The following is a 27,619-nucleotide window of genomic DNA, read 5'->3' on the forward strand; positions in this document are numbered from 1 at the left end:
ATTTAGGAAAACTTTGTACTCGTTATGAAAAATGAAAATATAAAACGTTTGACACCCAAGTTTGAGAAAAAATTACCGAGATATTTTATTTCAAAATTATTAATTCATAGAAATTCATAGATTATTATTACAAGACATGTTATTATTATTATTATTACTACAAGACTTACTTATTACTCATTATTATTACAAGACTTATTATTATTTCCAAAATTACAAAATAAATACATTTCCTACTTTAGCCAATCTTTTTTAATACCTGTACTTACAAAGCAGTCTTATTTTTTGCTGAAAACTTCTTCCAAATATATTCAAGCCCTATTGTGGTTAAAGCACAGTGATAATTGTTTGAGGATTGGTTAAAAAATATTTTCTGAATGTGATTACACCGGGTGAAGATCATATGGATTTGTTGAATAGGATTTGTGTGGCACTGGGAATTTGAAACAGCCTTAATTTTCAAAAGCACTGATATCGAGTTTTTCTGAGATGTCATTTTCAATGACAGCGCTTTTCAGTCCGCGCGATTTTACCTTATTGAAGAATGAACCAACTGTGACTTTTCACACGACATCCCTTATTTTGTATCGATCTTCAACTCATGCAGAGCAGACTCAATGGCTTTGACTTTCCATAGTGTTGACCTCTATTATTGGTTAAAACAAACTAACGAAAACGAAAATTCTGGAAAATGCGTGTGTCAAGATATTTTGAGAATTGTCTGAGTGAGCGTTCTTAAAACTCATTTTATCAATGTAATTAATTACTTAGGTGCAAGGGGGAGGCAGGGGTAAAAATCAATTTCAATTAGTAATGATAATGAAAAGCTTTCTATGCGTAGAGAGTTTCATTAATATTTAAATTTAAGTAATTAAACTGCTGTAGAAAATTTGCAATCGATATTACTGGTGGTAAATATTAATAATAAAGGAATCATTAATCATTAAATATCAATTAAGGACCCTGAAGAAAATTTCAACTAAAATAAGAACTAAAAATAAAACGATTAATAAATTTTCCCTTATTGCTTTGATTTTTAAAGTCTAATTCAACTAGTTATAAAGTTATACTCTAATTAAATTAATAATCCGTAAGCTTATTTAAATGCCTCATAATTTTAATTTATGTAATATATGCTGATAACAAACATATAAAAGCAGTTGAAATAAATATTTCAGCTATCTATTCAACTGAATAAATTTTCAGTTGAAATAAATACTGATTTGTATTTCAGTTTGACGTTAGTGCTTGGTAATTAAGCATAACTTCCATTACTCGCCAATGAATATAATACTAGCTGAATTATTTACAAATTAAATAGTAATGTCAAAGTACCTGGCTTCTGTGTTAAAACACCTACCCAAGTAGTTATAGTAATAAGTACTCCAGCAAAACGAAACATAGTCACTGCACTGTGAGACTAATTTGCCAAAGCTCCCTCTCTAAGCTTAGATTCTCTTTCATTTTTTATACTCATTTTATGTGAATTTTCTGATGAAGCCGTCGAAACATTAGAAGAGCAGGAAAGATTCCCCGTAAGAAATAAATCGTTAATTAAAATAAAACTTAGTTGCGTGATTTATCTAAATAAGAACTTAAATTACAAGTTTTAATTCTATGAATACTTCGAAGATTTTATAAAGAACCACACACTTGTGTTTAGAACACTTGATTATACGTTGCTTTCATTAAATAAGGCCTCAAAGTAATTTTCGGAAACCAAAAGAACATAGTTAAATGAATGAATGAAGTAGCCTCAAAATTTAAGCTTTAGTTGGTTAAAAAAATCATTTATAAAAACTAATGCAATTTGAACTCATAGAAGCCAAAAATAAACTGCATATTTATAATTTCTTCGGGAGCAATTAACATAGGTCTTTAACATATATCATTAATTAGTTTCGTGTAGACAAATAGGTAAATAGAATTTAATTAAAAGAAATGAATGGAAGTTATTAAAACAATGTTTACACTTGTAATTGAAACTTATTTTTATTACTCGTACTCGTAATTGCCCTCGAAACTACAATTTAAATTAAAGTACGAGATAGGTATAAAGATCGACATATTAAAAATTATAGCTGTAATGATTTTTTACATTTTATCAACACCTGAAACTAGATGTTATTGTTGAATTTCCTCTTTAGGCAAAACAGAAATTGTTATTACTACACTTGTTGAAAATAGTTCTTGCAAGTCTCATGTGCCAGCGATCGAGAGAAAAAAAAATTACAGCTTCATTTTTAATAATCAAGGCTATTGTTCAATTAAATAAGAACAACATTTTCATGTATTATCAACTTCTTATGGAATAATATCATAAATATTTTTCTCTCGCTAGCATTTGACATTGTTGTTTTCAACATTTTATTTTACAAGGATTAGATAAAGCACAGTGGCAACACGTCGGTCGCTCTAAAAAGATTTTATACCATAGGACCAATATGTACAATCATTCAGTATAATTGTCTGCCATATCTACCAACTTCTACCAAATTATGGGAGAGCATCTCACAACAGCACGTCCACATATGTTTATGACCAGCACCGATAGCCCTAAAGCATGGATAACCTTCTGTCCGCTGTTCTAATAAATCTCTCAAAGTGGATGTTTTATTTTGAAGAAGAGATCATTGTCGTGTGAACTCAAATCAAGTGAGTATAACGAAGGTTCCAGAGCCTCCCCACCTTCAGCATCGCTGCAGATCCATGACAGCGCTCCTATTAGGGCACTGTGTAAATGTATTGTCATGGAGGATCATGGAATTCACCACCAACAAGTGTCGTCTCTTTCTTCTAAATGATGGACGCAGATGACGTCGCAGATGATAGACCTCATCATTCCCCATGACAATGTGCATTATCATAATTCGAGCATTTTCGTGAATCTCTAGCGACAGTTTCATGGACTTCTGCGATCTTCTGCGAATTATTGGAACATCCCCCATACCATTCCTTCTGTCAGAGTTTATTGGCATACTCATCCGACTGCATGCCCTGGGTCTTTTCATTCCTTTCGCAAACAGCCATTCGGCTGATCCACCAAGTAGGTAAACGACCATACTGCTGTAACTGTCTATAGTACAGAGCGTAGGATGCACATACCTGAAACAGAATCTTTTTCGAATATCTACTTACTTTTTAATTTTACATGTATACATATATATACCTGAAATGTTAAATTCGAGGAGGTGTTTGAATGAAATCTGACAAATTACTAACAATGTTTGAAAAGGATTGCAAAGTAAACAGTAAAGAAAAAGCTTCATAAAGTGAATTAGCGTGTACATTAATACAATTGCATAATTACAAAATGGTGAACTTTTGAGTGTAATTGAAAGTAATTAAAACTAGAAACGTATATGGAACAAAATGCAATTATAAAAGTTAGTGAGCAAAACAGAACAATAGTTACATTATAAATCCAATATATAATATACAGTCAAGGAGCGATACATATATAAGATACAAACAGATATGAATTAAATGGGAACCTTAATTGTAAAAACTGCAGGGGTAAATTTAGGAATATCTGTATACGACACAATTCGATTGTAAAGGAACTTAAGATACTTCAAAAGGGACATTCAAAATTGAAGCAGTAAAATTTCACGGAATAATGTACAATGAATGGTATGATGCAAAAGTAAAAGTACTTAAATGCACAAATACATTACGACATTAAAAAATGAACGGCATAAAGAATACATTAATTAATATAAAATAAAACTGAAATAAAAGAACCTAACAGATATTAATTACACAGTAAATGAGTTAATACTAATGGATTTGCAATATACTTCATATTTACACTGATCATAAAAATAAAAAGATAATGAGAAAAATATTCTCACTAAGTTAATGTTGCAACCAATGCTAATGCTGTAATTATTTACTCTGTTAATTAAATACAATTGAACACAAAATAGCACTTCCGCGCATGCGTTAGAGACGTAAATACGCAAATTCGGTGACTGAACAATGGGGTGCGTAATAGACCCATGTTGAATTCCGGTCTGTAGTGTTGTTTAAGATAAATGTGGTTTCTTGAGAGTAACCGTTATTCAGTAGTTATGGGCCAAAGGCATCATTTATGTGAAGGTTAAAAATTTCGAATAATTAATAGAATCGAGGAAGGTCAAAGACAAATTGAGGTCGCCCAGGATTTGAATATCCCTCAAAGTATCAGATCAAGAATTTGGAGCCGCTTTTTAAGCACTGGATCCATTGATAGATAGCCTAGTCAAGGAAACCCAAGTGCAACTTTTTCCTCAGAAGATAGCTTTCTTCCGTTGTCGGCTCGATGAAAAAGCGAAGCGACTATAAGGGATTTGGTTTTAAAACTTCAGGCTGCCACAGGAACTCAAATTAGCTGTTATACTGCTGCACGAAGACTTAACGAGTTTAGACTGTGGGCTAGAAAACCAATGAGTTTGTGTCCCACTCAATCCAATTTCCAGAGCGGCCCGTTTGATCTGATTCAGTCATCATGTTCAATGAAGCCAAGACGACTGGGCCCGATTAGGCGAGTCCAGATATAGACTGAACAGTAATTCTAGCATTCTAGTAATTCTAGTAATTCTAGTCTTTTGATCTAGAGAAAGAAAGGAACACGAAACTTGCCTTCCCATATTGAAAGCAAATTGCGTGTTTTTTCCTTTCTCTGAAATATCCGATTTCCACTACCGTGATTTAATAATTTGGGGAGGAATCATGACAAATGGCTGCACCGAGCTGCATATCTTTCAAGGAGGCTTTCTAACTGCTCGGAGATATATGAACGAGGTATTGGAACCCCAAGTAAGACTTCTTAGGGGTGCTGTTGCCCCAGCATTTTTTGCTAATGGATGACAATGCTCGTCCTCATCAAGCATATGGGATGTCAGAAAAATTGCAAACAGAAGCTATCACTCTAATGGATTGCTCATCTTACCCATTCGAATTGAACCCGATTCAGCATGTGTGCAAATCTTTAGGGCGCCGAATTTCAGCTCACCAAATTCCTCCCCACATCCTCTGAAAAGTGCAGTTTTGGAAGAAAGGCATGCAATTTCACAAGACTTCATCAGCGCTTGAAATCAATGAAATCAAGTCCAATGAAATTAAACCCAAGTCCATGAAATCAAGACATGAGGTATGCATATCTGTCCAAGTTGACCACACTGTATATTAAAGAAATATTTTTTATACAAGGGAGAAGGGGACTTAGTTTTTCCATCATTTTTCAATTGCCATAAATTTGGTTTGAATTTCAAATTTCTGTGAATAATCAACTACCAAACACTGTAATCTACGTTAACTAATGCTTTTGTACCGATTTCTAATTCTTCTTTAAGTATCAGTTACGTTTTGTTTCTGTCATTACCTTTTAATTTTATTGACCAGTGTACAAGAAACTTAACAGGATGGAAAAAAATATGAGATGGTACTGTAAGTGATATTGTTTGTTAAGAGTTATTCAATCCAATTCAAGTATTTTAAACAGAATTAGCTATGCATACACATTCTCTTATGCATTTCTAATAGACGCATGTTGAATATAAATTTCTAAAATATTGTTGGCTCATCCGCTGGCCTGCAACGATTATGGTTGCTTGCGATGAAGGTGGGCATAAGCACAATGGTCATTATCACGAAAAGCCAAAACGTTGCAAGTTGTTCAAAAGTGGCTATAAGTGGTTAAACTTTGTAAATTTCAAAGTGACACTGATCAGATGTTTCCTAGTTTCGGGGAAGAATTTAATCCATTAAATCAGAAGAATCCATTAAATCAGCAAAGAGGAGGTTAGGCGCGCTTTAGAATGATCACAGTCAGACATCAACAGTAATAGACGTCTTAATAGTGTATAGTGTCTTTCGGTAATTTGGCAGAAGGTAGTAAATATGGCAGGCGATGATATGAAGGAACTGTAAATGTTTTTACCACTGCTAAGGGAGTCTTTTCTGAACTATCGACGTGTTGCCGTTACTTTTTATCCAACCCTTGTAATTTTGTAGTTCTGGAAATTAATTTTTAACTGTTATAAATTTCCATGTATTAAAATGAGTTTCAAGTACAATGACCAAATTTAATTTTCTATTCAGTTCATTTCTATTTACACTTGAAAGTATTATTCTTAAGGTTTATTTACGCTAAAATTTATATTATTTATAAATTTAGCACTAATTAAATTTTACCTTGTTTTTCAATCTCAAGAGAGCCAGATAAATAATTAATTGGATAAATACATGCATACATACGCAAATTTTAGGAAATTCATTTAAATGAATTAATTTTTCATTTCTTTCTTACGGTAATCGTTAATATTTTATATAAAGGTACGCGTTTCTTTATTTTATTAACATATATATGTATTAAACGAGTATTAAAAATGCATTTCGTAATACCTTACACGTAACGGATATTATACACGAAATAAAACTCATCTTGTAGAAGACGAAGGAATTAAAAAAAATAAAATTACGATAAAATTGCAAGGTTTTCTTGCTATTATTTTTCAAACTTATCGAAACTATAGAACGCATTTTGTTTCCTATTCTGTTGCGTTATATTATCTGTTTTATGCATTGCTTTCGCTGTAGATACGTTTCATAAAAATCAACGCATCTTTCAAGGATACTTGAAAAAAAAATTTAATTCGTTAGTTCCAAAATTTACTTACAGTAAAAATTAATCATTAGCACATTCTTTGGAAACTTTCAGTGAATAAAATTTAATTTAAAGCACTAATTTTGAAAAACGTATCCGGATATCAAACAACTTCTGCCTGTAAGAAATTTTATTTTTAATTCTGAAGTTTCGAGGCAATCAAAATTTAGAAGGAATAAAATAAAATGCTTAAAATTATTCATTAGTGTAAAAAGAGAGGAACTCGATTTCTACATTTAAAATTACACGAAATTCAAATTAAGATTGGCATTAGTGTTATCGAAAAATACAATGCATTTTGAACGAGGCTGAAGCGGGCTTCCTGTTCTATTATGTAAAATAAGTAATGAAAGAAGAAGAATCGTAGCGTCATTTAGAGAGCAAAATAGAAATTAAAAAAACTATTAAAGCGATTAAAATATTGGATAAAACTAGATTAAAATTTAAATCAATAAGTTGATTGATTTTAAGGTGACAGTTTAACAGATGGCACCAACTCGTGCTTAGAGAAGCCAACACTTTTGGCTTAAATCAAAGATAATGGATAAACTTAACATTAATGAAGTTTAACTATAGCCTAACGGCTTCACAGTTTAACTAACTCGCAAGTTGGCTCTGACAGAAGTCGGCGTAAACAAGCTTAATGGCAAGAATAACTCAACACCGCAGAATTCTAATCGCTAGAGGATCAACGTTAGCAACGTGGCCTTCAAGCAAGCAGAACATGCTCTGATTTCACTCTTCAAACCCTCGCTTTAAATATTTCCTTCTTTATACCTAATTTAAATATCACGCGTAGTGGAAATTCATATTCGGGTCGGGAAGTGAATGGAGGCTTGATAAAAGAGTAATTTAAAGTAATTGGTTAGGAAATTAAAATGAACCTGACAGTATACAGTGGTGGCCAAAATTGTGGACACATTTGGAAATTTTCATGTTTTTGAACTTTGTATGCTTATCGAAAACGTTACGTTTCACAAAATGCAAACTTGTATACATTATTTTAAAGAGAATTTATTACTGAATTCAATACAAAACACAAAATTCAATTATTTGCAATACAAAAAAAAGTTAAACGATAATAGTTATCGATATACATTAGATAGTGATGTTTGCAGTGAGTTATCAGTACTTAGTATGGTACCCTTTATTTTTTATTACAGCTTCACATCGACGTTTCATTGAGCTGACAAGAGTTTTAAGCTCTTCTTTCGTTATTACATGATCCCAGGAAACCATTATAGCCTCAATTAGTTCCCTTTTATTTGACGGGCGCCTCATTCGGACAAGAGTTTTCAAACGGTGCCACAAATTTTCGATAGGATTGAGGTCAGGACTGTTTCCTGGCCATGACAACAATTTAATGCTATTTGTACGAAACCACTCTTTCGATATTTTGACCGTGTGGCAAGGAGCAGAATCCTGTTGAAAAATAAACGAAGCATTGTTGGGAAAGAGATCTCTGATGGAAAGTAGAAGGTTTGGTTCTAGAATAGTGTTAATGTATTTTCTGGCATTCAGTGTCCCATCGATGACATGAAGGCGACCAATACCATCTGCTGACATGCATGACCAAATCATAACACTAACTGGGTTCTTCACAGTTGCTTGAATGCAGTCAGGATGTAGCTCTTCTCCTATTCTACGTCTTACATATTTTCGCCTATCACTACCGAATAACGATATCTTAGTTTCATCACTCCATATAACTTGTGACCACTGATCATCTGTCCAATTAATGTGTTCCTTTGCCCAATGTAGTCTTTTTTTTTTCGTTGCTGAAAATTAAGATAAGGCTTTTTTCGTGGAATTCTACCTCTCAGTCCAACATCTGTTAATCTTCTCCTGATTGTTCTTGAACTGACAGAAACACCAGCATCATTCAGATCACTTCTGATGTTTCTATCTTGGAGACATAGTCTTTTTATTCTTCTGTCATCAATAGATGTGGTGCACCTTTTTCGGACATTTCCTTCTTTGTTTTTTATTGAATTTGTCTCCTGATATCGTAAACAAATTTTTCGGACTCCAGATGTAGTCACTGAACCACCCACCTGTCTTGCAATTTCAGCATAGGAAAGACCACTTTCTCGTAACACAATAATATTACATCTCTTTCTAGGTGTCCAATCTACTCTTTTATTTGATGTCATTGCTTCTTGACTAAATATTAAAAATTTTTACAAAACTTCCTACTTGTAATTGCAGTGTATAAGAAACAGGTCCTCCTTCTACAGAACAAAGCAAAATAATGAATTGTTTCAAGTGTAAACATGATGTCAGCTTCTGGTCAACTGATGTCAGCTTCTGGTCAACTTCTGTCAACTGGCAGTTACTAACATTTGATTGGTTCTCAGAACAAGAACAGTGATTGGCCAGGCGACTTCATAAGTGTTTTTTATTTATATTAATGTACATATAACTTTTTGTGTATTGCAAATAATTGAATTTTGTGTTTTGTACGGAATTCAGTAATAAATTCTCTTTAAAATGATATATACAAGTTTGCATTTTGCGAAACGTAACATTTTCTATAAGCATACAAAGTTCAAAAACATAAAAATTTCCAAAAGTGTCCACAATTTTGGCCACCACTGTACTTTCAGCAAAAGTAAAGTTAGAAAATGATTAAAAGACCAATAATGATTTATAGATGCGGAAGATTTATTTATACCTCCTTTTCTAGTGTCAGATTGATGTTTTTATGAGAATTTTAGGCTGTGTTAATTTGAAAAGTATTAATTAAATCATACTGAGACCTGCTTCCCCAGAGCTAGTTCTCTTATTAATTAAGACGCGAAGTAATAAATTCTCCAATAATTTGTATTTCTGCCTGCTGAAGAAGCGATTGATATCCATCAAAAGCACAGAATATTTATAATATTTGAAAAAAAAAATAATCCCGCATCATCTTAAAATGCATTGAGATATTCTATAAAACCAAAGTGGTCTCAAGTTGATTTTTAAATTATCTCTCATATTCTCATTTATGTTTCCTGTTACAGTAAAACACGTATTGCTAATCTCTGCAAGCTATTTAAATGCAAGTCAAAAGAAATTCTCATGCGTTATTCGTCTTCAGAACTTTAACATCGTCAGTATAAAACTAAATATCCAGTTACAAAAAACACCTTTGCTGCATCGACCTTGAACTATATCGATGAAAGAAAAAAGAATTTAAGTAGAAACTTTCAACACAATTGTTGTTTACGCATCGCAATACGTCCTGCAAATAAATATTTACAGGCAATATCTCTTATTTCCCAGAGTAAATGTGAAGACCTTAATAACCCTCCCTCCGTCGTTGTAAAAAAAAAAAAAAAAAAAAAAAAAAAAACGAAGTCTTTCTTTTTTTCAAACGTAGGAAAAGGTTTATAGAAAAGCATTTGTTTAGCTTCCAACACGCGATTTTTTTTTTTTTTGTTGTTGTTGTTGATGGTAGTGATTTTGCCAACCTATAGTCGCGGAATTTACAGTAGTGAATTCTTACAAGCTTAACGTTTTATTACGTATTAGCAATCAATAAATTGTATGAAGGGACTTAGTATAATTTCTAGTTGTGAACAAATTTAAAATATTTTTGTTTATTTTCTTTCGAAAAGCTGAACTAGATCTAAGGAATTGATTTATTTATCTATTCTATAAAAGCTGCAAAAAGATTTCAGTTTTTATCTGAAGTAGTAATTCAGGCATTGCTAGTTGCCAATTTCTTATTGATGCAATTGACTCGTACGTAAAAGTGAAACGTTTTCTATAATTTTGAAAACATAAATTCTCAGTGAGTGAAAATTTTTTAATTTAGGAAAACATTAATGATAATGTTACGAATTTTGTACCTAAGTAAATAATTTTAGAGAAATAACATGCGAACTTGTAGTATTATTTTCGTATAATGTAACATGGAAATCTAAATGCAGGGGAAAGTCTAACTTTGATTAAATGACTATCTCGCTAGATTGGCGAGATTTTGCCAAGCTGGCGACGATTTGGGTGACTTATTTTTGTCGGTAACTTTGGCGACCATATGGCGACATTTTGGTTAGGTCCTTGTTCACCGTGATGTGTATTCTAAATGAATAACTGTAATTGATTCTATATGTAGCTGCAACCGTACCTTACCCTCAATTACCTTCCAGTAATTTCGAGAAGTACTAGAAATTTCTCTGCGGCCACGGGAAACGAATTCGGAGTGTCAAAATATCCACGAGAGCTTCGCCTTTTAGATGCGCTTTGCCTTGCTTTATGTTTAACGCTCCCTCGTAGTAGGTGTAACTACCGATTGTACTCTGTGATTTTGTGAAAAGCTGTACGAATATTTCTGTGGAAAGTTCGAGAACTGGGAAATATTTCTATGGATAAAATAAATTTTATTAAGCTATTGTCGATTCTGTGTGCATGAAATAAATTACCAATAATAAGTATCTACTTCATTCGGCTTTTCTCCTGAGAGAGTTTAAAGGCCTCATGTCTTATTTTGTCTCATTATCTCTTTGAAAAATGCTAGCAGTATCAGACGTCCTTTGAAATCCCAAATTCCTTTCATATAATTTTTTGCTCTGGATAGCAATAATATCTAGGGCCGATTATGCTAATGGGATGACGCGAAGATTAGATCCAGACTCGTATCTCTGTATTTGCTAGCAAATAAATTAATGAAGTTATTTATTTCGGATATATGTCTTCCTAGACTGCTACAATTCAAACAGGACTGGGAAGACGCCGAACACTGATAGTTCAACCAAATCCTAAAATCTGTGAACCATACCTACTAGCGGCTGAGCGGTAAAATCGATGAACACTGGTAGTTCGACCTGGGTTCGATTCCAGGCGAACAGACTGGCTGCGTGGGCGTTTTCATGATTTTCACCATATATAACTTGTATACGAAACAGTTTCCCTTAGAAAGTCCTCCAAAAAGGCATCCCATCTCCTTAAGCAGATAGCCATAGTGTGCTTTGTCGTAACCAACTAAACCAAATTGACTGGTTGGGTGGGCGTTTTCGTGGATTTTTCAATGTGGAATATGAATGCGATTTCAGTTAATACAGATTCATAAATTGATACCTTAATTCAAATATTATAACATTTTTATAGAAAATTTATAGGTTTTTATCATTAACATTTCAATATTAGTATTCCAGAGCTGGTTTTCATTCAACGCAATTTGATACTTTTAATTTATTTAACTAACTGTTGTATAAAAGTAAATTACGTTTTTAATATGAAATTATTTATAAAAGATTTGTAGTTAATAATAATGTTTTGACTGTTTTACAGCTATTTTATACATCGCAAGAAATTTCTCGTCACTTATCTCATAAACGGCATATTAGCGTCTCTTGTAGCAATCACAGGTAAGACTTTATTTTTTTCTAAGAGAATCTTACTAATTCTTACTTTATAAGGTATTTCTCCCGCTTTCCTAGCGTGCCTTCGTGGTGTAACGGTAGCACGCTGGGCCGGTATTCCAGAGGTCCGTGGTTTGATTCCCGGCGAAGGCGGTTGCATATTTTTCATCTTTTATACTTCCAACTAACCTAATGACTATAACAAAAACATCTTATTAACTCTTTAAAATCCTAAGATAACACCAATGCAAAATAAGAATTTAAATAAGTCTAAATGATTTTAATACTCTACAAAGGCAGGAGTCTTACAGGAATCATGCTTAATGCCATTCACTTCTATTCTCATAAAAGATTAGCCTGCTACTATTCAAACAGTGGCAGGACTGAGAAGACTCCGAACACTGATAGTTCAACCAAATCTTAAAATTCTGTGAACTAGACCCATTAGCGGCTGAGCTGTAAAATCGGCTGAGCGATATTGTTTCACTTTAAGAACAAAACAAATGCAAGTCAAAGCTAAAATCTTTAAAACATCTTTAAAAAATAAAGCATCTTAAGATTAGTTGGACTACGAAATTTAAAGAACAAATTTAATTTCTAGTGCTTTTTATTCTGTTGATTGTTGGAGAGAAGTTTTATTTCTCTCCAACAATCAACAGAATAAAAATATAGTGCGAATTATTTACTATAGAAAATTAATGAAATCGATTTTAAAAAATAATGTATTAACAGTAAATTAACGAATCTGAAGTTTACACCAAAAAATTACAAATGATGGAAATTAGCAATTCTAATTTAAGGCTTTAGATCTTGAGTTATTCTTTTCGTAGTGATATAATTGTGCAGCCTTTAATATCAAAATTAAGACTTTAACACTAAGTCTTATTTATTATAATTAAGTCTTTTTTATTAAAATGAAGTCTTAATTATTAAAATTAAGACTCCAACATTAAGGAATTGTTATTGAACAGACATATTGAACAGACAGGGGTTGTTCATTCTTAATGTTGTGTTATCTTTATTATGTGCGTATTAACTTTATTTAGCATGTCGTTATAAAAACGATATGCTAAGTAAAGTTCATTAAGAAGCATGCTAAAATTATGCTATTGGCACAATATTTGTAAAACTCACAAACCACGAGACAAAGGCTTCATCTATAGCTGCCAGTAAGAAAATAAGATCTAAACTACGTAAAAAACCAATATCTTAGATGGAGAACATTAAAAGAAGGTTTCACAATATTGCAGTCTGAGCTTCTTCTTAGGAGAAAAAAAAGAGAGAGAAAATTATACATTTTTTTAACAATAGTAATACTTTTCCTCTCTGTGCTGCCAAAAGTATTGAAAGAATTTCTCCACTAGGTGCGCTACATCTCCTAGAGGCTTTCCATGGTCATAAATGTTTTCTTATTTTGATTAATAATACCAATTCTATTTCTCATTTATCTTTAGATTTTAAAGCACTTGACTTCGTTGGTTATTCCTTTATTATTTTCTATCAACTGATACATCGCAGCGTTTCTACATTCGTCTCTTTTCTTTGTTTATATCACTGCTCTCTTGCAAAACACTTCTCTGGTATTCCCCTTTTATGATTCAATTTCTCATATGATTCAGATCTTACTTTCATTTCTGGCAGCTGAAGAAGATGCAGTCAAGAACTTAGAAACACATTTTTACCAGTTTTACATATATCATATCAATTCTCATTTTACTAAATACCTTCCTTTTTATAGAGTTTTATCGTCGCAGTTTAATACTCTTGTTCATAATAAATTTGAAAAATACTTTAAAAGCAATGAATTAAATTTTAATATTTAATTAGGTGGATGTGCCCTTTTCCATCCTTGGGAAGCCCTTATTGTAGGTGCCATCGGTTCCTTGCTAGCCAACTGCACTGTCCCGCTGCTAGACAAGTTGCATATTGATGATCCAGTGGGTGCCATTGCTGTACATGGTGCTGGATCTGTATGGGGAATGCTAGCTGTAGGACTCTTTGTTGAAGAAGATAATCTAATGCATCTGAGCAATCATTTGACAGGCCTCTTCAGAGGAGGAGGTTGGACATTGTTAGGGGTGCAACTTCTGGCTGTTATAGTTGTCACGGCCTGGAGCATGATCACAACATTTGGATTGCTATTCGTAAGTATATATTTCCCACAAAATGAATTTTCTTAGATTTCGTTATGATTGTCTTATTTTATTACATTGTATTAATCTTTGATATAGTTATTAAGGAGGTAATTTCGAATGCATCATTCTTCAGATCTAAAATCTCTGCGTTTCAATTTGATTTTTTTTTGTAGTTCATTGTAAAAATAAAGACAACTCGCAAACATTTCATTGCTTCAGAACTTCAGAAAGCTTCATTTCATTTTCCATTTTTGACACCATGGCAATTCTTTAAATTATTTTTTAATTTATTTAATCATTAACTTATCATCCTATTGTAATAAATGACATTTCTGTTAGTCGGAGATCCTATTCGATTATATAGATTGTTAAGTAATTAATTGTATATATAGTCAAAACATGATATTTGTATACAGAACCGTGCGTAAGTGTTTTTTTATCTAAGGCAAGAGGGCGTCAGAATTAAATTCTCTTCACTTTATAAAGAGTTAATCATCTATATTTGTACATTTTGGTATCAATAAATATTTTAGATCATAGCACCGAAACTTTTATGGCCATTTTTAATCGTAGTTCTTTACATCCACGAAAACAGTACATAAATTGTAAATGGTTTTATAATGAAATATGCTTATTGTATCGTAACAGCTTAAATGAATTGTGTTATTCCTGTAGCTTATCGTAATAAAAGAAATAAATAGAATTATTGTGAAGTGAAATTTATAAAATTTCTAAATCGAAAAACTTTTAATAAAAATCAACAGTTTAATAATACATTTAACTTATGTATTTTTCCTTTGTATATGCCAAATGATCTACCTTGATGCCAAATTTCAAGTATCTAAGTCATTTAGAAGTGGTCTAGGTTTTTGATGAGTGATTCAGTCAGTGAGTGATAAAAATGTCACTTTTTCAGACCTTAATAATTCCATAAATATAATACGTAGATAATGAAATTTGGTGTGCGTTTAAGAGAGCTTTATTAGACATACAAACTTACAAGTTTCTAAGTCTAATAGTTTTTGAGCAATTGGGGAGTCGAAAGTAGCTCTAAATACATGGCCATACAAGATACACATGATACACATGGCCAGTGTCTTGCTGTTTTCTTTCCCATCTGTTCCATACTTGGCTGACACACTGCCATGTGTCTAAATATCTAGCTTTTTGTCTATGTTTAGCGACCAGACGCTGTTTATAAGTTTAGATTAGCGGACGTTTTATATATTTGAACTCAAATGTTTTGTCCGGACATATATTTTTTATATCTGTAGTGCCGTCCATGCATGCGTGTCGAATTTAATCCTTTACTTTAATTTCTGTTTCTTCCAGACTATCAACAAATTCGTGCCCATCAGAATGACACCGGAAGAAGAAAAAGCTGGAGCAGACCTTGTAGAACATAACATCAACTATAACTTTGACCCCACATCAAATCATTTCCCAAAGCTGGACTTAGCTACCATCAACAGCATCAAACTCTGCATTCAGTCAACATCTCAGATACCACAACAAAGGCCTAAGCCTCCAGACAGACTAAATTCTAGCACACAAACAGAGAGTTTTTCTCCGATAAAACATTATCCTTCAACAGACACAACCTCTTTGACTTCAGTTTATGTACCTAAAGAAACAGTAGTAGCGATCAATAATGACCGCGAAGTCTTAACAGCTTGGATGTCAGATGACGAGAAAACTGCTATATCAAGACGGCTTCCTTAATATAAAAGTAGCCTTATTTTGAAGCAAAAAATATGTCACTTAGTGTATTTGTACAAATAAAATGTATAGAATAAATAAAATGTTTATATTCATAAATATTACCACATGACATAAGAATCAGCTATATTAGTGATTCTATATTTTTGTCTTGTCATTTAAAGAAACAAAATATAGATCCCCATATTTGAAAGCAAAGTTGTCATATGAACAATTTTATAGACGTAATACATTAGCGAAGGAAGTACCATAAACTTTGAAATTATTCCAACATTCATACTGGACTCAAGCATAACTTGAGGTCGTAAGAAATACCATTTTAATACAAAATAAAACTCATGCTCATTAAAATTAGGAATGATAAATAAATATGCAGGCGGTATAAAGACGGAATAATTTTACTATATAATTTCATTTACCACAGCAGCACATTACATGATTAAATGGTGATGGGATATATTAGGTAAAGTTCAGAACTAAGTTCAAGGCATAGGGCAGTCACCTAAGATGTCAACTTTTCAAAGTCGTCAACTAAATTGTTCTGAGAAACAACGCTTTAAAATAAAAAATGCATATAGTTTCGATTCAGTAAAATGTTTAATTTATACGGGGGCACCTATTAAAAAAATCAAAGTTAAAATCCAGAGTGCAAAACTGTGTAAAATAATTCATTCAAACCCAGAGTGCAAAACTGTGTAAAATAATTCATTCAGATCCAGAGAGCAAAACTGTACAAAACTGAACTATGAAATTGACTGTTTCTCAAAAACGCATCAATCTTAAGTTCTTCGTCTGTATCATAATTATCACTGTCATCCCCGTGTTTGTATTTTTATTTCAACTTATTCAAAATTTATTATACTGATTTTACATTAAAGGTCTGGTAGCTTTAAATAGACTTAAAATATTAAACACTTTTATATTAAATTCTGTTTATTATGAAAGTTTTAAAACAAACCTCATAAATAAATTTGCCCTAGAACTATAGTTATAATAAAAAGAATTTCTAAACCTTTACCCTTTGGTGGTAGGAAGCCGGCTGCCATAGTATCGGGCTCAGGTTCAAATCCCAGAAAAGGCGTATTTCCAAGTATATAGTGTCTTTGCGGTATGGGGTGTTTAAATGTTGTCGAACCGAAATTCCTGTAGAGGGATTTCGCCATAGAAAAGAGGGGCGAGGAGATCACTCCCCTTCTGTGCTCTCCATTAAAATTGGGACGGAGCTTTCCCTTTTTCGCGAGTGTAAATTCGGTTTCTCCTGCGCTCCACCCCCGGCATTGAGCAAATGTGTCGGAAGAATGTGCAATGGAATTATCATCCTAAGAACGGGTATGATACCTTCTAGATGAAAGGCATGTTTGCGAGGCAAGCTGGCAATCGTGTCGCGCCCAGTAGCGCTCATTACTGTAGTAATGTAGTAATGCATGTCAGAGCTCATGGAGGGTGCCTGGGGGCGCAATGCGACCTGCTATCCGTCGTGCCAACATATCCCATACATGCTCTGTCTATGGGATTCAGATCCGGTGATCTGGCAGGCCACGGCAGATGTGGAATGCTTTCACTCTCCAGATAATTTACCATTTCTCTATATTCTTATTTCTTTTGCTATCAGTCGTAACTTGTAATTTTAAATTTTAGAGTTTAAAATCGTCTTGTTAGCAGTAAACCATCAATAAAATTAAATACAGACATCTCTATGCGTTTATGTGCAGATTGCTAACAAATTAAGCAAATTAATACAAAGAATTTGCACGGGTGTTTGAAAAAAGAGATTGTGTATATAAATAAGAAATTATTATGAAGTATTATCCTGCCTTAGACAATAGTTTTTATTTAACGTACTCCAAAGGAAATCTCCTCTTTTATTGTTTTATTTTTGCAATAAAATCATGTCCACAATATCTAGACATTATTTTCGATCAATGCTATATAAGATCTTTCACTTACTTTATTATAAAAGTGCGTTGCTCAGTATACAGTAACTCAATCGTTTATAAAGATAATCTGGCTTGGCCTTTTTAAGCAATATTTTGCTACAAATTCTTTTTTGATATAAGTGTAATAAATAAAAAATATTTCTAATATTTGTAATTAGTCAAAGGCAATATTTTTAATTCTGCTTTTTTTATAAGCAGTCATCTGCATCTAAAATCTAACAGTAAAATAAAATCTAACAGTTGTGATGAAATTTTGTGGTAACATGTAGACTGCAAGCCTTTCTTTAGATTTTTGCTCAAAATGGTAGTATACTTAGTTAATATTTTGGCATTTTGGTTTTACTTTCAAATAAAAAAATAACGGAAATAAATATAGCTTTTAAAATTCAAATTATTTTTAGATATATTTTTTCAAGACGAAAGATTTAATTGGACGAGTTGGCAGTGAATATTAATTTTACTGAAGAAGAAAAATTTTATTGAAGTAGAGAACATCTGAAAGTTTTCTTTTATATTTTTTTATCTGTTAAATTTTTAAAAATAAATTTTTCGTCGAATTCCTAGCTTGTAATATGAAATTTCAGACTGTAAGTCCTGCCCCCGGCATCTCCATTAATAGTTTTGTTGTCGTGATCATGAATAACTGATGTTGCGTACAAACAACACGCAAAGAACTTCGTTTTAATATTATATTTATTTAATTACTGATAATCTTTACTGTATTAAATTTAACTGTTTCAAAAATTTTGCGTACGGAATGATGGTTTATTAAACAAATAGCTCAACAGATTAATGAATTACGGAAATGCACAACAGATGGCAGCACTTCAACATTATTTGAAAATTATCAATATTACTACGTCGTGTTAACTAATATTTAACTTGAAAATTAGTTTGTGTCAAAATTATGGGTGATGTAAATAAGTTTTAAAGCTGATAGAGCTTGTAGCGCTGTAACTGCGTGCATCAAATCGAAGCTTAAGTTTATAGAAATTATTTACTAAATTTAATAAGGCATCACGTATTGTAAACAGAGCACATTAATTCTTGATAGAATTTGCAGTTATGTCTATAAATATTATTATAGGCAGAGTATATATTTATATACGTAATATGTGCAAAATATATGTATATTGTGAGCAGTATACAAAGTAAAACATTTAGACTCCACGATATGTACAGTAAAACAGGCTTAAGAACCCAAATGGGAAAAAAAAAAGTTTTTTTTTTTTTTTTTTTTTTTTTTTTTTTTTTTTTTTTTTAACAAATACTTTATTTTGCTTGAAATTATCATTACAAATTCATTAAATTGTAAATATTAAATAAATTTACATAATTAATATGAAACAAGCCAAATTTTGAAAGAACAAAAAACTACATATCTAGAAAATTTACATGTCCTGCGGTGTTTATTTTTTTTTTTCCTTAAATGTAAATGCAGTATGATTTTGTTTTGGGTGAAGCATTAAATGTGCACTGCAGAAAAAAAAAATAGGGCAGTTTTATATCTCTCGTTCTCCTAGGCCGATTAATGAAATTCAGATTGCGTTTTTCATGTCTCTAAAGCGCGACTTAGGATATGTATTGGATTTATATAAAGCATTGTTCAAATGTAGGTATTTTGACACAAAAGCGGACTTTTTCTGAAATCACATGCCAATTTTTCTTAAGTTTTGTAAAAATCGCACGAGTAGTTTTTAAAAAATTAGCTCTCAAAATTTTAGCTCCTCAATATTAATTCAATTTGGTATGTATTTATTAATATATCTTTTTTATGAAACTTGTTTGATTCCTTCTTACACAACTCGAAATTTAGGTTCATTTTAAATAAAATTCCCCCATTTTTTATGATTTATTTAAAAAATTTATTAAATAATTTTTATAAATTTTTCGTAAACAATTTTGAATTATAACCTATAAAATTTTTACAACCATCTTAAAGTAGATGTATTTCTAAGAATACCTGCAAATAGTTAGAGGTTTTTATTCAAAATTTTCGAAGATATACGTGAATTTATATATTGGCGCATTTTGAAATTTGGCATATTTGTTGAAAGCGATAATAACGAAAATGCGGTTTACTCTGTTAAAAATATTTGAAAGTAGGAACGATGTGACTTTTTCTCCGCTCATCTACGTTGTAAAAGATAGGAACGAGGCGACTTTTTTCCGCTCTTGCACAATGGAAGGGAAAGGAAATAGTTTGCTATAATATTAAGAAGTTCGCCAAGTCAATTATTCTTGGCTCAAACTGAAAAAAATGCCTTAAATTTTTGAATTTTTCTGTAAATTTCGCACCACATTTTTCAAAATTGAATATTTAGGCATAATTTGAGTCGTAGAATCGAAACATGGAAAAAAATTGGTATGTTTTTCAAGAAAAAGTCCTTTTTTATGTCAAAATACCTATATTAGAACAAAGCTATTGTTACGAAATGTACAGGCGCGGTAGGATGGCTTCCCCGCAAAGCAGTTTTAGGGTTGCCATAAAATGGTAAGGAAAAGGAGGATTGCCACATTTGGCGAGAAATCGCTCGTTTGGCGACATTTGACGACAAAATTGGCGATATGCCATGGACGGATGGAGAACCTTCTGGAACGAATTCTTACCGGTTTAGCCCAAAATTTTAGTCTCGAATTTTAGTCTCGAACACAAGTCGAAAACTAAAACTATATAAACCCTGCTGGTCTGCAGTCAATTAGTGTGAGTGCCTCGTCTGCAGTGCGAGATAGTAGTATTGAGAGTGTGTCTCGTCTAGCGAGTCAGTCCGTGCGGAGTCGATCGAGTTGACAGCCGGACAGCGAGTGCCGACTGGGTCGTCGAGTGCACCGAGGGAGTCTGTTAGTGTAGCGCGGTTAGTGCATCGTCGAGAGAACGTGTTGAGCTCCGGGAACGACTCAACCGAAGAGTCGGGAGCTGTGCTCGTGTGTCGTCAAGTGCATCGCGAGTTGTAGCGTGGAGAGTCTCGAGAGTACGTGGAGTACCGAGAACGACCGAGCAGAATCGGGAGCTGTACTCTGGTGCTTTGCAAGAAGCTGTCTCCACCGTTATTGCCTGACAGTGTGAAGGCTGTGTCGCTGATTGTTCCAGCGTGTTTATAGTAGATCTTCGACGACTGTAAAAGTGACTTTGGAGCTGTCCTGATTAAATATTGGCTAAATAAAGTGTGTTTCGATACTTCATCAAGTGTCGTCGTTATTCACTCCAAATCTACAAACCCCGTACGAACGTGAAGGAAGAAAATAACATAACAACTGGTGTCAGGAAGAGAAAAACGCAACAATAGAAATGTAATATATATTCTAAGTCGCGCTTTCGAGACATGGAAAACGCAAATTGAATTTCATCAATCAGCCCAGTAGAACAAAAAATACAGAACCGTCCCTTTCCCCCCCCGCAATGTACTTATAAATGTTTCTACTAAATCACACACTAGTGAAACACTTAAGTTTTCAAGACTTTTAATATAATAATAAAACTGTAACTATTTAACATTTTTTTTTACATTCAAAGGACTATCCGTTTTATGATATGAAATTATATAAAAAAGTACAGTTTTTAATCAAATAAATTTATTGGTAGCTCCTTACTTTTCCTAAGAATTACACTTTTATACCTTTTTCTTAGTTTCATTCTTTACTTTTGAGAAATCATTTCAAGCGCAAAATGCAAATGGATATGTTATTTTAAATAATTTGCCTTGTGGTGAATAATTAGCCAACTATCTTACCGAAATAATAACCTGCATCTAATGAATGTATACATACTTATATAATCTAATTTCCACATTATAGCATCGCGTGGTAAATAGATATCATCATTTTCATTTCAGTAGTTGACACATTCATTGTTACATATGTCATAAAACCATTTCATACCTTTCATAATTGTCTACACTATTACATAAAAAGTCAGTACAGACAGAATTTAAAAGCTATTCAGTGTTTACTGTGCTATAATTTTAATGCGTTTAATCGATAAGAAGCTGCATTCTTGAAATGCTGTCAGATTTAGACCTGTCATCATTTGATAAGATAGTTAGCTTTTCTTTTAAATTCTTCCATCCTCCTATCTATTATCAACCATTGCCAAAATTGTTTGGATATTACTCGCTAAAAAATTATACTTATCGCCATTAAAAACATTTTCCCTCTCATTGATATTTTTTATACTCTCCATAAAAAAGTCTGTTTTTAAACTTTTCCCATTACTGTATTCAAAGCTTTACTTACAAAGTTTTACTTATCTTTGTTTTGATAAATAGAAAAATTCTATTTTGAAAAATAGAAAACTGAATCGAAAAATAAATTAATCTTATCATTTTATCTTATCTTAGATTTACCGTTTTCATTGCTAATTCTTGAATTTTGCTTTTGAATTATATGAGTTATCTTCCTGCCTTCTTTAAGCAAATCAAAATTTGGTTGGTTTGCTTTCAAATCATTGGTTTCATGAGCCTTATGGCTACAAGATTTTGCAAGTCATTCTATAAGTAATATCGTCTTTTCAAGTAGGTTTAGAAGAAATAAAATTATGTTAAATGCCAGTTTAATCAGTTATATAATCCTGATCTTAAACAATAACATTCTTCTAATGCTTTAATAGGTTTTTATGCTATTCTTAAAAAATTCCGCTGACTAGTTGGTGAAAGCTTATTGAAGATCGTTTTAAGAACCTCAGGGGAATTGTACTCTTTTTCATCAATGAAATTTTGCATGTTCTGAATTACTCATTAGTTTTCATTACCAGTCATTAGATGGTTAAAAAAAAAGAGAATTTTCCTCGTGAAGATGATCAGCCCAGATTTTCATACCCTCGTTGTCTTCAATTAGCTTCAGTATGTTCGTTTTTCAGTATGTTCAGTACTCAATTACCTAAATTAGACATTTTTCTAGTTTCCTTCAAACAGCGATGGATAGTTGATGATGAAGAATGAACCCCGTTTGCCAACTCTAAAAATTGCATATGGATTTCTTTCGGTACAGTTACAAAATATCATTTAAAAAAAGGAAAATGTGTTGGTACTGGTTGGCGTCTTCTCGGAGCTAAGATTTCCACGAACGTTGCTACTGTGATTGGATGTTCTTGACGCGATAGTTTTCACAGTTGAATATATTTGAAATTCTTCGATAAGTACTCCAGCGCTCACATACGAATTGTCCAAAACTTTAAGAACGTAGACAAGAGGCAAAAGTCAACTAAAAAACTCAATAACGTTACATTTTGTAGGTTTAACTAAAATTTAACAAAATTTATCCATCATTATTTGAGGTTTAGCAGAAATAACATAACAGTTCCTGATTAAAATCAGATAATCCAGTTCTCCAAAGACTCCAATTCAAAATTATTAAATACATCTCATTTTCGGTCTTTTCAATGCTGTTGTTATTTCAAATGATCAGATCTTGGTAACTTAATGCATTCATTGGAAATAGCCAATAACTATCAATCATTTAGCCTTCTGATTTCCGAGAACGTTGCCCACGCCGGTGAGGAGAGAGAATTACAAGCCGTGAGAAAGGGGAAGCTGCGTCTCAGTTTTCACGTAGAATCACTGGAGCACTGAACGGAGGGCATTCTTCTCACCTTCTCTTACCACCAAACCTCTCAAGAGAGCTTTCAGCTCGCCATTATTTTAAGTACCCCATGCCTCAGGGAAATTACATACTTACATACATCCAAGCCTTCTCCAGACTTCAATCCCGTACCAAGCATTACAGCCGCCAACATCGCTAACCATTACATTGATCAGGGATACTTTGTGATGTAATATATTATTAAATAATTCATTTATTTATTATTATTTATTATTATATTTAAAGTTGTTTAACAATCTATAAAAATGAAGCTTTTCTAATCATATTAACATAAATCTTGCAAATGTATTCAACGATTAAAAACCAACTAGAAAATAAACTGACTATAAACTAGCATTCTTAGTTAAATTATGTTTTAGAACTTACTGCATTTTATTACATGATACTTTCTTCGAAAAAGTTCAAATACTAACCCATTTCATATACTTCATACTCAGTATTTATCATTTTAACGTTGCAGTGATTATCCTTGGCTCTAATAGCAGCTAATTACATCTTTCGACTGCTAGAATAGTAAGCGATATTCAGCGTTTCAGAGTTGTTAATAACAGAACACTCAATATTTTTGCAATATTTAACATATTTTAATATACGTAACAGGACAATCAATATTTGAAGAATTTTGTTTCCAAAATTCGGCAGTAGTTTTCATTAAACTTCTTGTAAAGTTACACTCTTTACACGTGCCCAAAAAAAGCGGTAGCAAAGATTTCATTTATATAAACCCAGACTGCAATTTATTGACACTGCAGTCATAATTTACCGAATGTTGTTTAAAGAATATATATATTTGCACTTCTTCTGATTAACATCGTCATCTATAGCATGAATCGAAAGCGTTATATTTATGCACAGTAATTGCAAAAGAATTGTTAAATAATAATTTGGAGTCCAGAGAATTAGCTATACTGTTGTCCAAGTGGGAAATATCCTTAACGAGTCCCAAGAAGATAAGTCTTTAGGAAGTGGGCTTGGTCTTTCACTGTATATATGAGACAAGAATGAATTCAGAGGTAAATTGCTGAGCACAAAACTGTTCTTGATTTATAGGTATCAGCGCCAGCAAATGCAAGAGAACACTCACCAGATCCCAGATAAACTTACAGACAGTGGCCTTACGAGATAAATTGTTTCCTGGTGAGTTGCCAAAGCTCTTTCTCCAAAATTCTATCCCTATTTCAGCCCCATCTAATCTTCATAAAGACTTAAAGGAATATAAGTTATAGAAAAAGAATTAAGATAAAAAGAATGTGTTATCTTAAATCAACCTTTCAAAGTAAATTTCAAAATATTGATATTTTTATAACGGTTTCTTTTTAATCTCATTCAGTGCATTATGTCTCTAGTTAAAAATATTTAGTTCATTTTAGTTAAACATCCAATAGTCAGTTGAAGTAATTCTCTATTTGCCGAGGAGCTGAAAAATAACGTCATGAAGATCTGTTATAAAAACAGGAACAGCGTAACTAACGAAAAGCGGAAATAACGTAGCTAGCGTCTTGTAAAAGTTCCAGTTATTGGATTTCCATTTGACATTCTACAAAAACTGCAGGTGAAATGACATTTTGTAAGGGTTTCAGTTATGGAATTTCCATTTGAGATTCTACAGAGTTAGCATTCCGCATGGTATTGTCTGAAAGGTTACACTCAAAGATGCTTCACTGTTCACTCCATATTGAAATACTAAAATAATGGCTGACAGTCTACGATCTACAAGTTTGCATTCTGTGGAATTCCTTCCTTGCCGTTAAGGATACTTGCGGGTTATGTAGCTCTCTATACAACTCTACTATATTTCTTTATTCCTCCGGTTCCCATGCTAAAGCCAAAGTTACTGAAATGCCCCAGTCCCATTCGGAGCTGAATTCCGATATGAAAGGTTGAAGACTTAAACAAAATTTCCAGTATTAACGACTAGCTCAATATCCAAGCTCAGAACTGACTAAGCGTACAAAAACTGGAATAAACAACCACTTTGATATATTACGTTCCTCAAATCATTACTTTTGTTTATAGGCATTTGACTGTCCTGGATAGAGCATTGGATGGGCACTGAATAGACTTTTCTTTCTATTTGTTCTCTAAAAATAGTATGCTAACGCATTTTTAATTTTTCATATTATTTGAAATGCTTTTTTAGGGTGGTTAAAAAGGGGAGAAATGGCATTTTGATATAAATGAAAAGGTAGAGTGTGGTGAAATGGCTTGAGAACTGCAGATGAATCTTAGAATTTTAATTTTCTTTATTTTATTTAATTCTTTAAATTTACACCAGTCTATTAATGGATTAATAATATTATTTAATTAACTTACATGTTGTTATTTAATTAACTTACATGTTGCTTGTTGTATTCGCTTAATGTGATTTTGTTTAAATCACATTAATTGAGAGGTTACTAAATAAGATTAAGGAAAAATTTCGGGTATTCTGCTTAAAATAAATAAAAAAAAGAATTCATGTGTTCTGCTTAGAGTGATTAGTAATTTTATGAAATTCCTACTTCGATAATTAACTTAAAGTAAATATGTTTAAAAAAACTCGACTCAGTGCAGCTTATAAGTGGTACCGAAGTCTCAAATACGCAGTTAATTCAAAATAGAATGCTCGAATGCACGTTGTTTCTAAGAATAGAAATTGTTAAACTTTTCGTGAATTTTGATTTTCTCTTTCGTAACAGAGCTTAATCATTACTCAATGAATGCAGAATGTTGTTTATTTACGCTACTACATAAATTTTCATCATAAAGATTTTCCTCAGATTTGTCTATAACTTCGTATGTTTTTCAAATGATAAAACATATTTTCAAACATCTTTCGGAATTATAATTCATACACCGCTGGCCACAAAGATGACGCATAATTTAAGGGTCTTAATAAGTGCAAATTCTTTACACCTCGTGCGCTTACCGATTTTAGCATAAAAATCAAATGCAGAATTCTATGTTTTATCATTTCCATCTCAATAAGTGATCATCGCTTTCAATGGATAAGCCAAAACATTCTTCCGTATTGAGTATTTATAACACAAACAATTTTAGAAGTGCATTTAATATAATGTGAGAGTTTAGCAAACCGTTTTATCGTCTGCTTTTATCGCCTCGTATTATGCAAAGAAACACAACTTATATATGAGCATATAACCTGTGCAAATGTTCTATACCAGTGGTCTCTAAATTTTTGATCTCACAGAACACTTAGAACTATTAGGCCAAACTAAAAAAAATATCTTAAATGCGGTGAAGAAAACATGGAACTTCTAAGATTTGTCTGTATATTTCAGTGGTCTTCAAACTTTGTCAACTCACGGAACTCTTAAAATTATGAGATTTTTTTTCGGAGAACCCCATCCTACCCTTAGAGAAATACATCTTAAAATAATATCTAAAGTAGATCAATATGTTATAGGTACTTTATATTTTTTATTAAAATAATTTAATATAAAATTAATGTAAGTTTCGTATTAACTTAACATCACTCTTGCTCCAGTTGTCACTTAATTTAGTGGCTGGATGTGGTTGCAATTTTTACATAAACTGTCAAAGTCTTCTCTGTTGATGTTGCTTGCAATCACCTTTCATATTCTGCATTTTATTTGTTTGTATATTTTACTTTTGTTGCCACATACGTATAGGAATATTTTTTGCGTAAATATGTTGCTCTGAATGGCATTAAAATGTTTATGGCTGTGTGTGAAACTTCTAGACATCTGCAGGCATCTGCAGCTAAAACGTTAGGAGCTGCCCTTTCATAAATTTAGATTTTAATGTCAAATATGTTGATCCACCGATAAGTTATTCCCTATCCTTCATTGACAAGCCTTCTGATTTAGCATAGTATTCGAATGGATTTTTTATCCAATCATACTTAGTTTTCTCTTTTGGGAAATTTTCTCTTACAGTTTTCTTCAACTGAAAAATGGACACTATTCCATCAGAACGGAGTCAGTTAAAAGTGAAGAAAAAATTAGAAGAAATCAATGCTACAACAACACGCCGAATATCGTGCTCGAGAATTTAATATTTGAAATATCGTGGGTCGAGATTTCTAGTTTTCGTTTCAAATAATGTCTCTAGTTATTTTGAGTATTTTTTATTCGTGTTTGAAATATCATGATTCGAGGTTCTTAATTCTCGTTTGAAATACCAGCACTCTTATTTTTTGCCATATTTCGCCAATTTTTAATACGATGGATTACACAATTTTGCAATTACCTAATGAGGAAGAGGCTGCCG

General features: G+C 32.4%; 1 protein-coding gene across 2 annotated transcripts in view; it reads left to right on the forward strand.

Annotated features, from left to right (window-relative positions):
• The window catches only part of LOC118185496 (putative ammonium transporter 3), a 115,260-nt gene extending 99,337 nt beyond the window's left edge, over positions 1-15,923 (forward strand). For both annotated transcript variants that reach the window (XM_035355360.2, XM_035355361.2), the window contains exons 7-9: positions 11,927-12,003; positions 13,825-14,141; positions 15,465-15,923. In XM_035355360.2, coding sequence (XP_035211251.1) covers positions 11,927-12,003; positions 13,825-14,141; positions 15,465-15,854 — 784 coding nt within the window. In that variant the 3' untranslated portion in view covers positions 15,855-15,923. The remainder of the gene's footprint in view (positions 1-11,926; positions 12,004-13,824; positions 14,142-15,464) is intronic.
• Positions 15,924-27,619: the final 11,696 nt, after the last annotated feature.

Source organism: Stegodyphus dumicola, chromosome 7 (genome assembly GCF_044657685.1).
Source record: "Stegodyphus dumicola isolate Sdum_Otavi_A_Nest chromosome 7, ASM4465768v1".
Taxonomy (NCBI): domain Eukaryota; kingdom Metazoa; phylum Arthropoda; class Arachnida; order Araneae; family Eresidae; genus Stegodyphus; species Stegodyphus dumicola.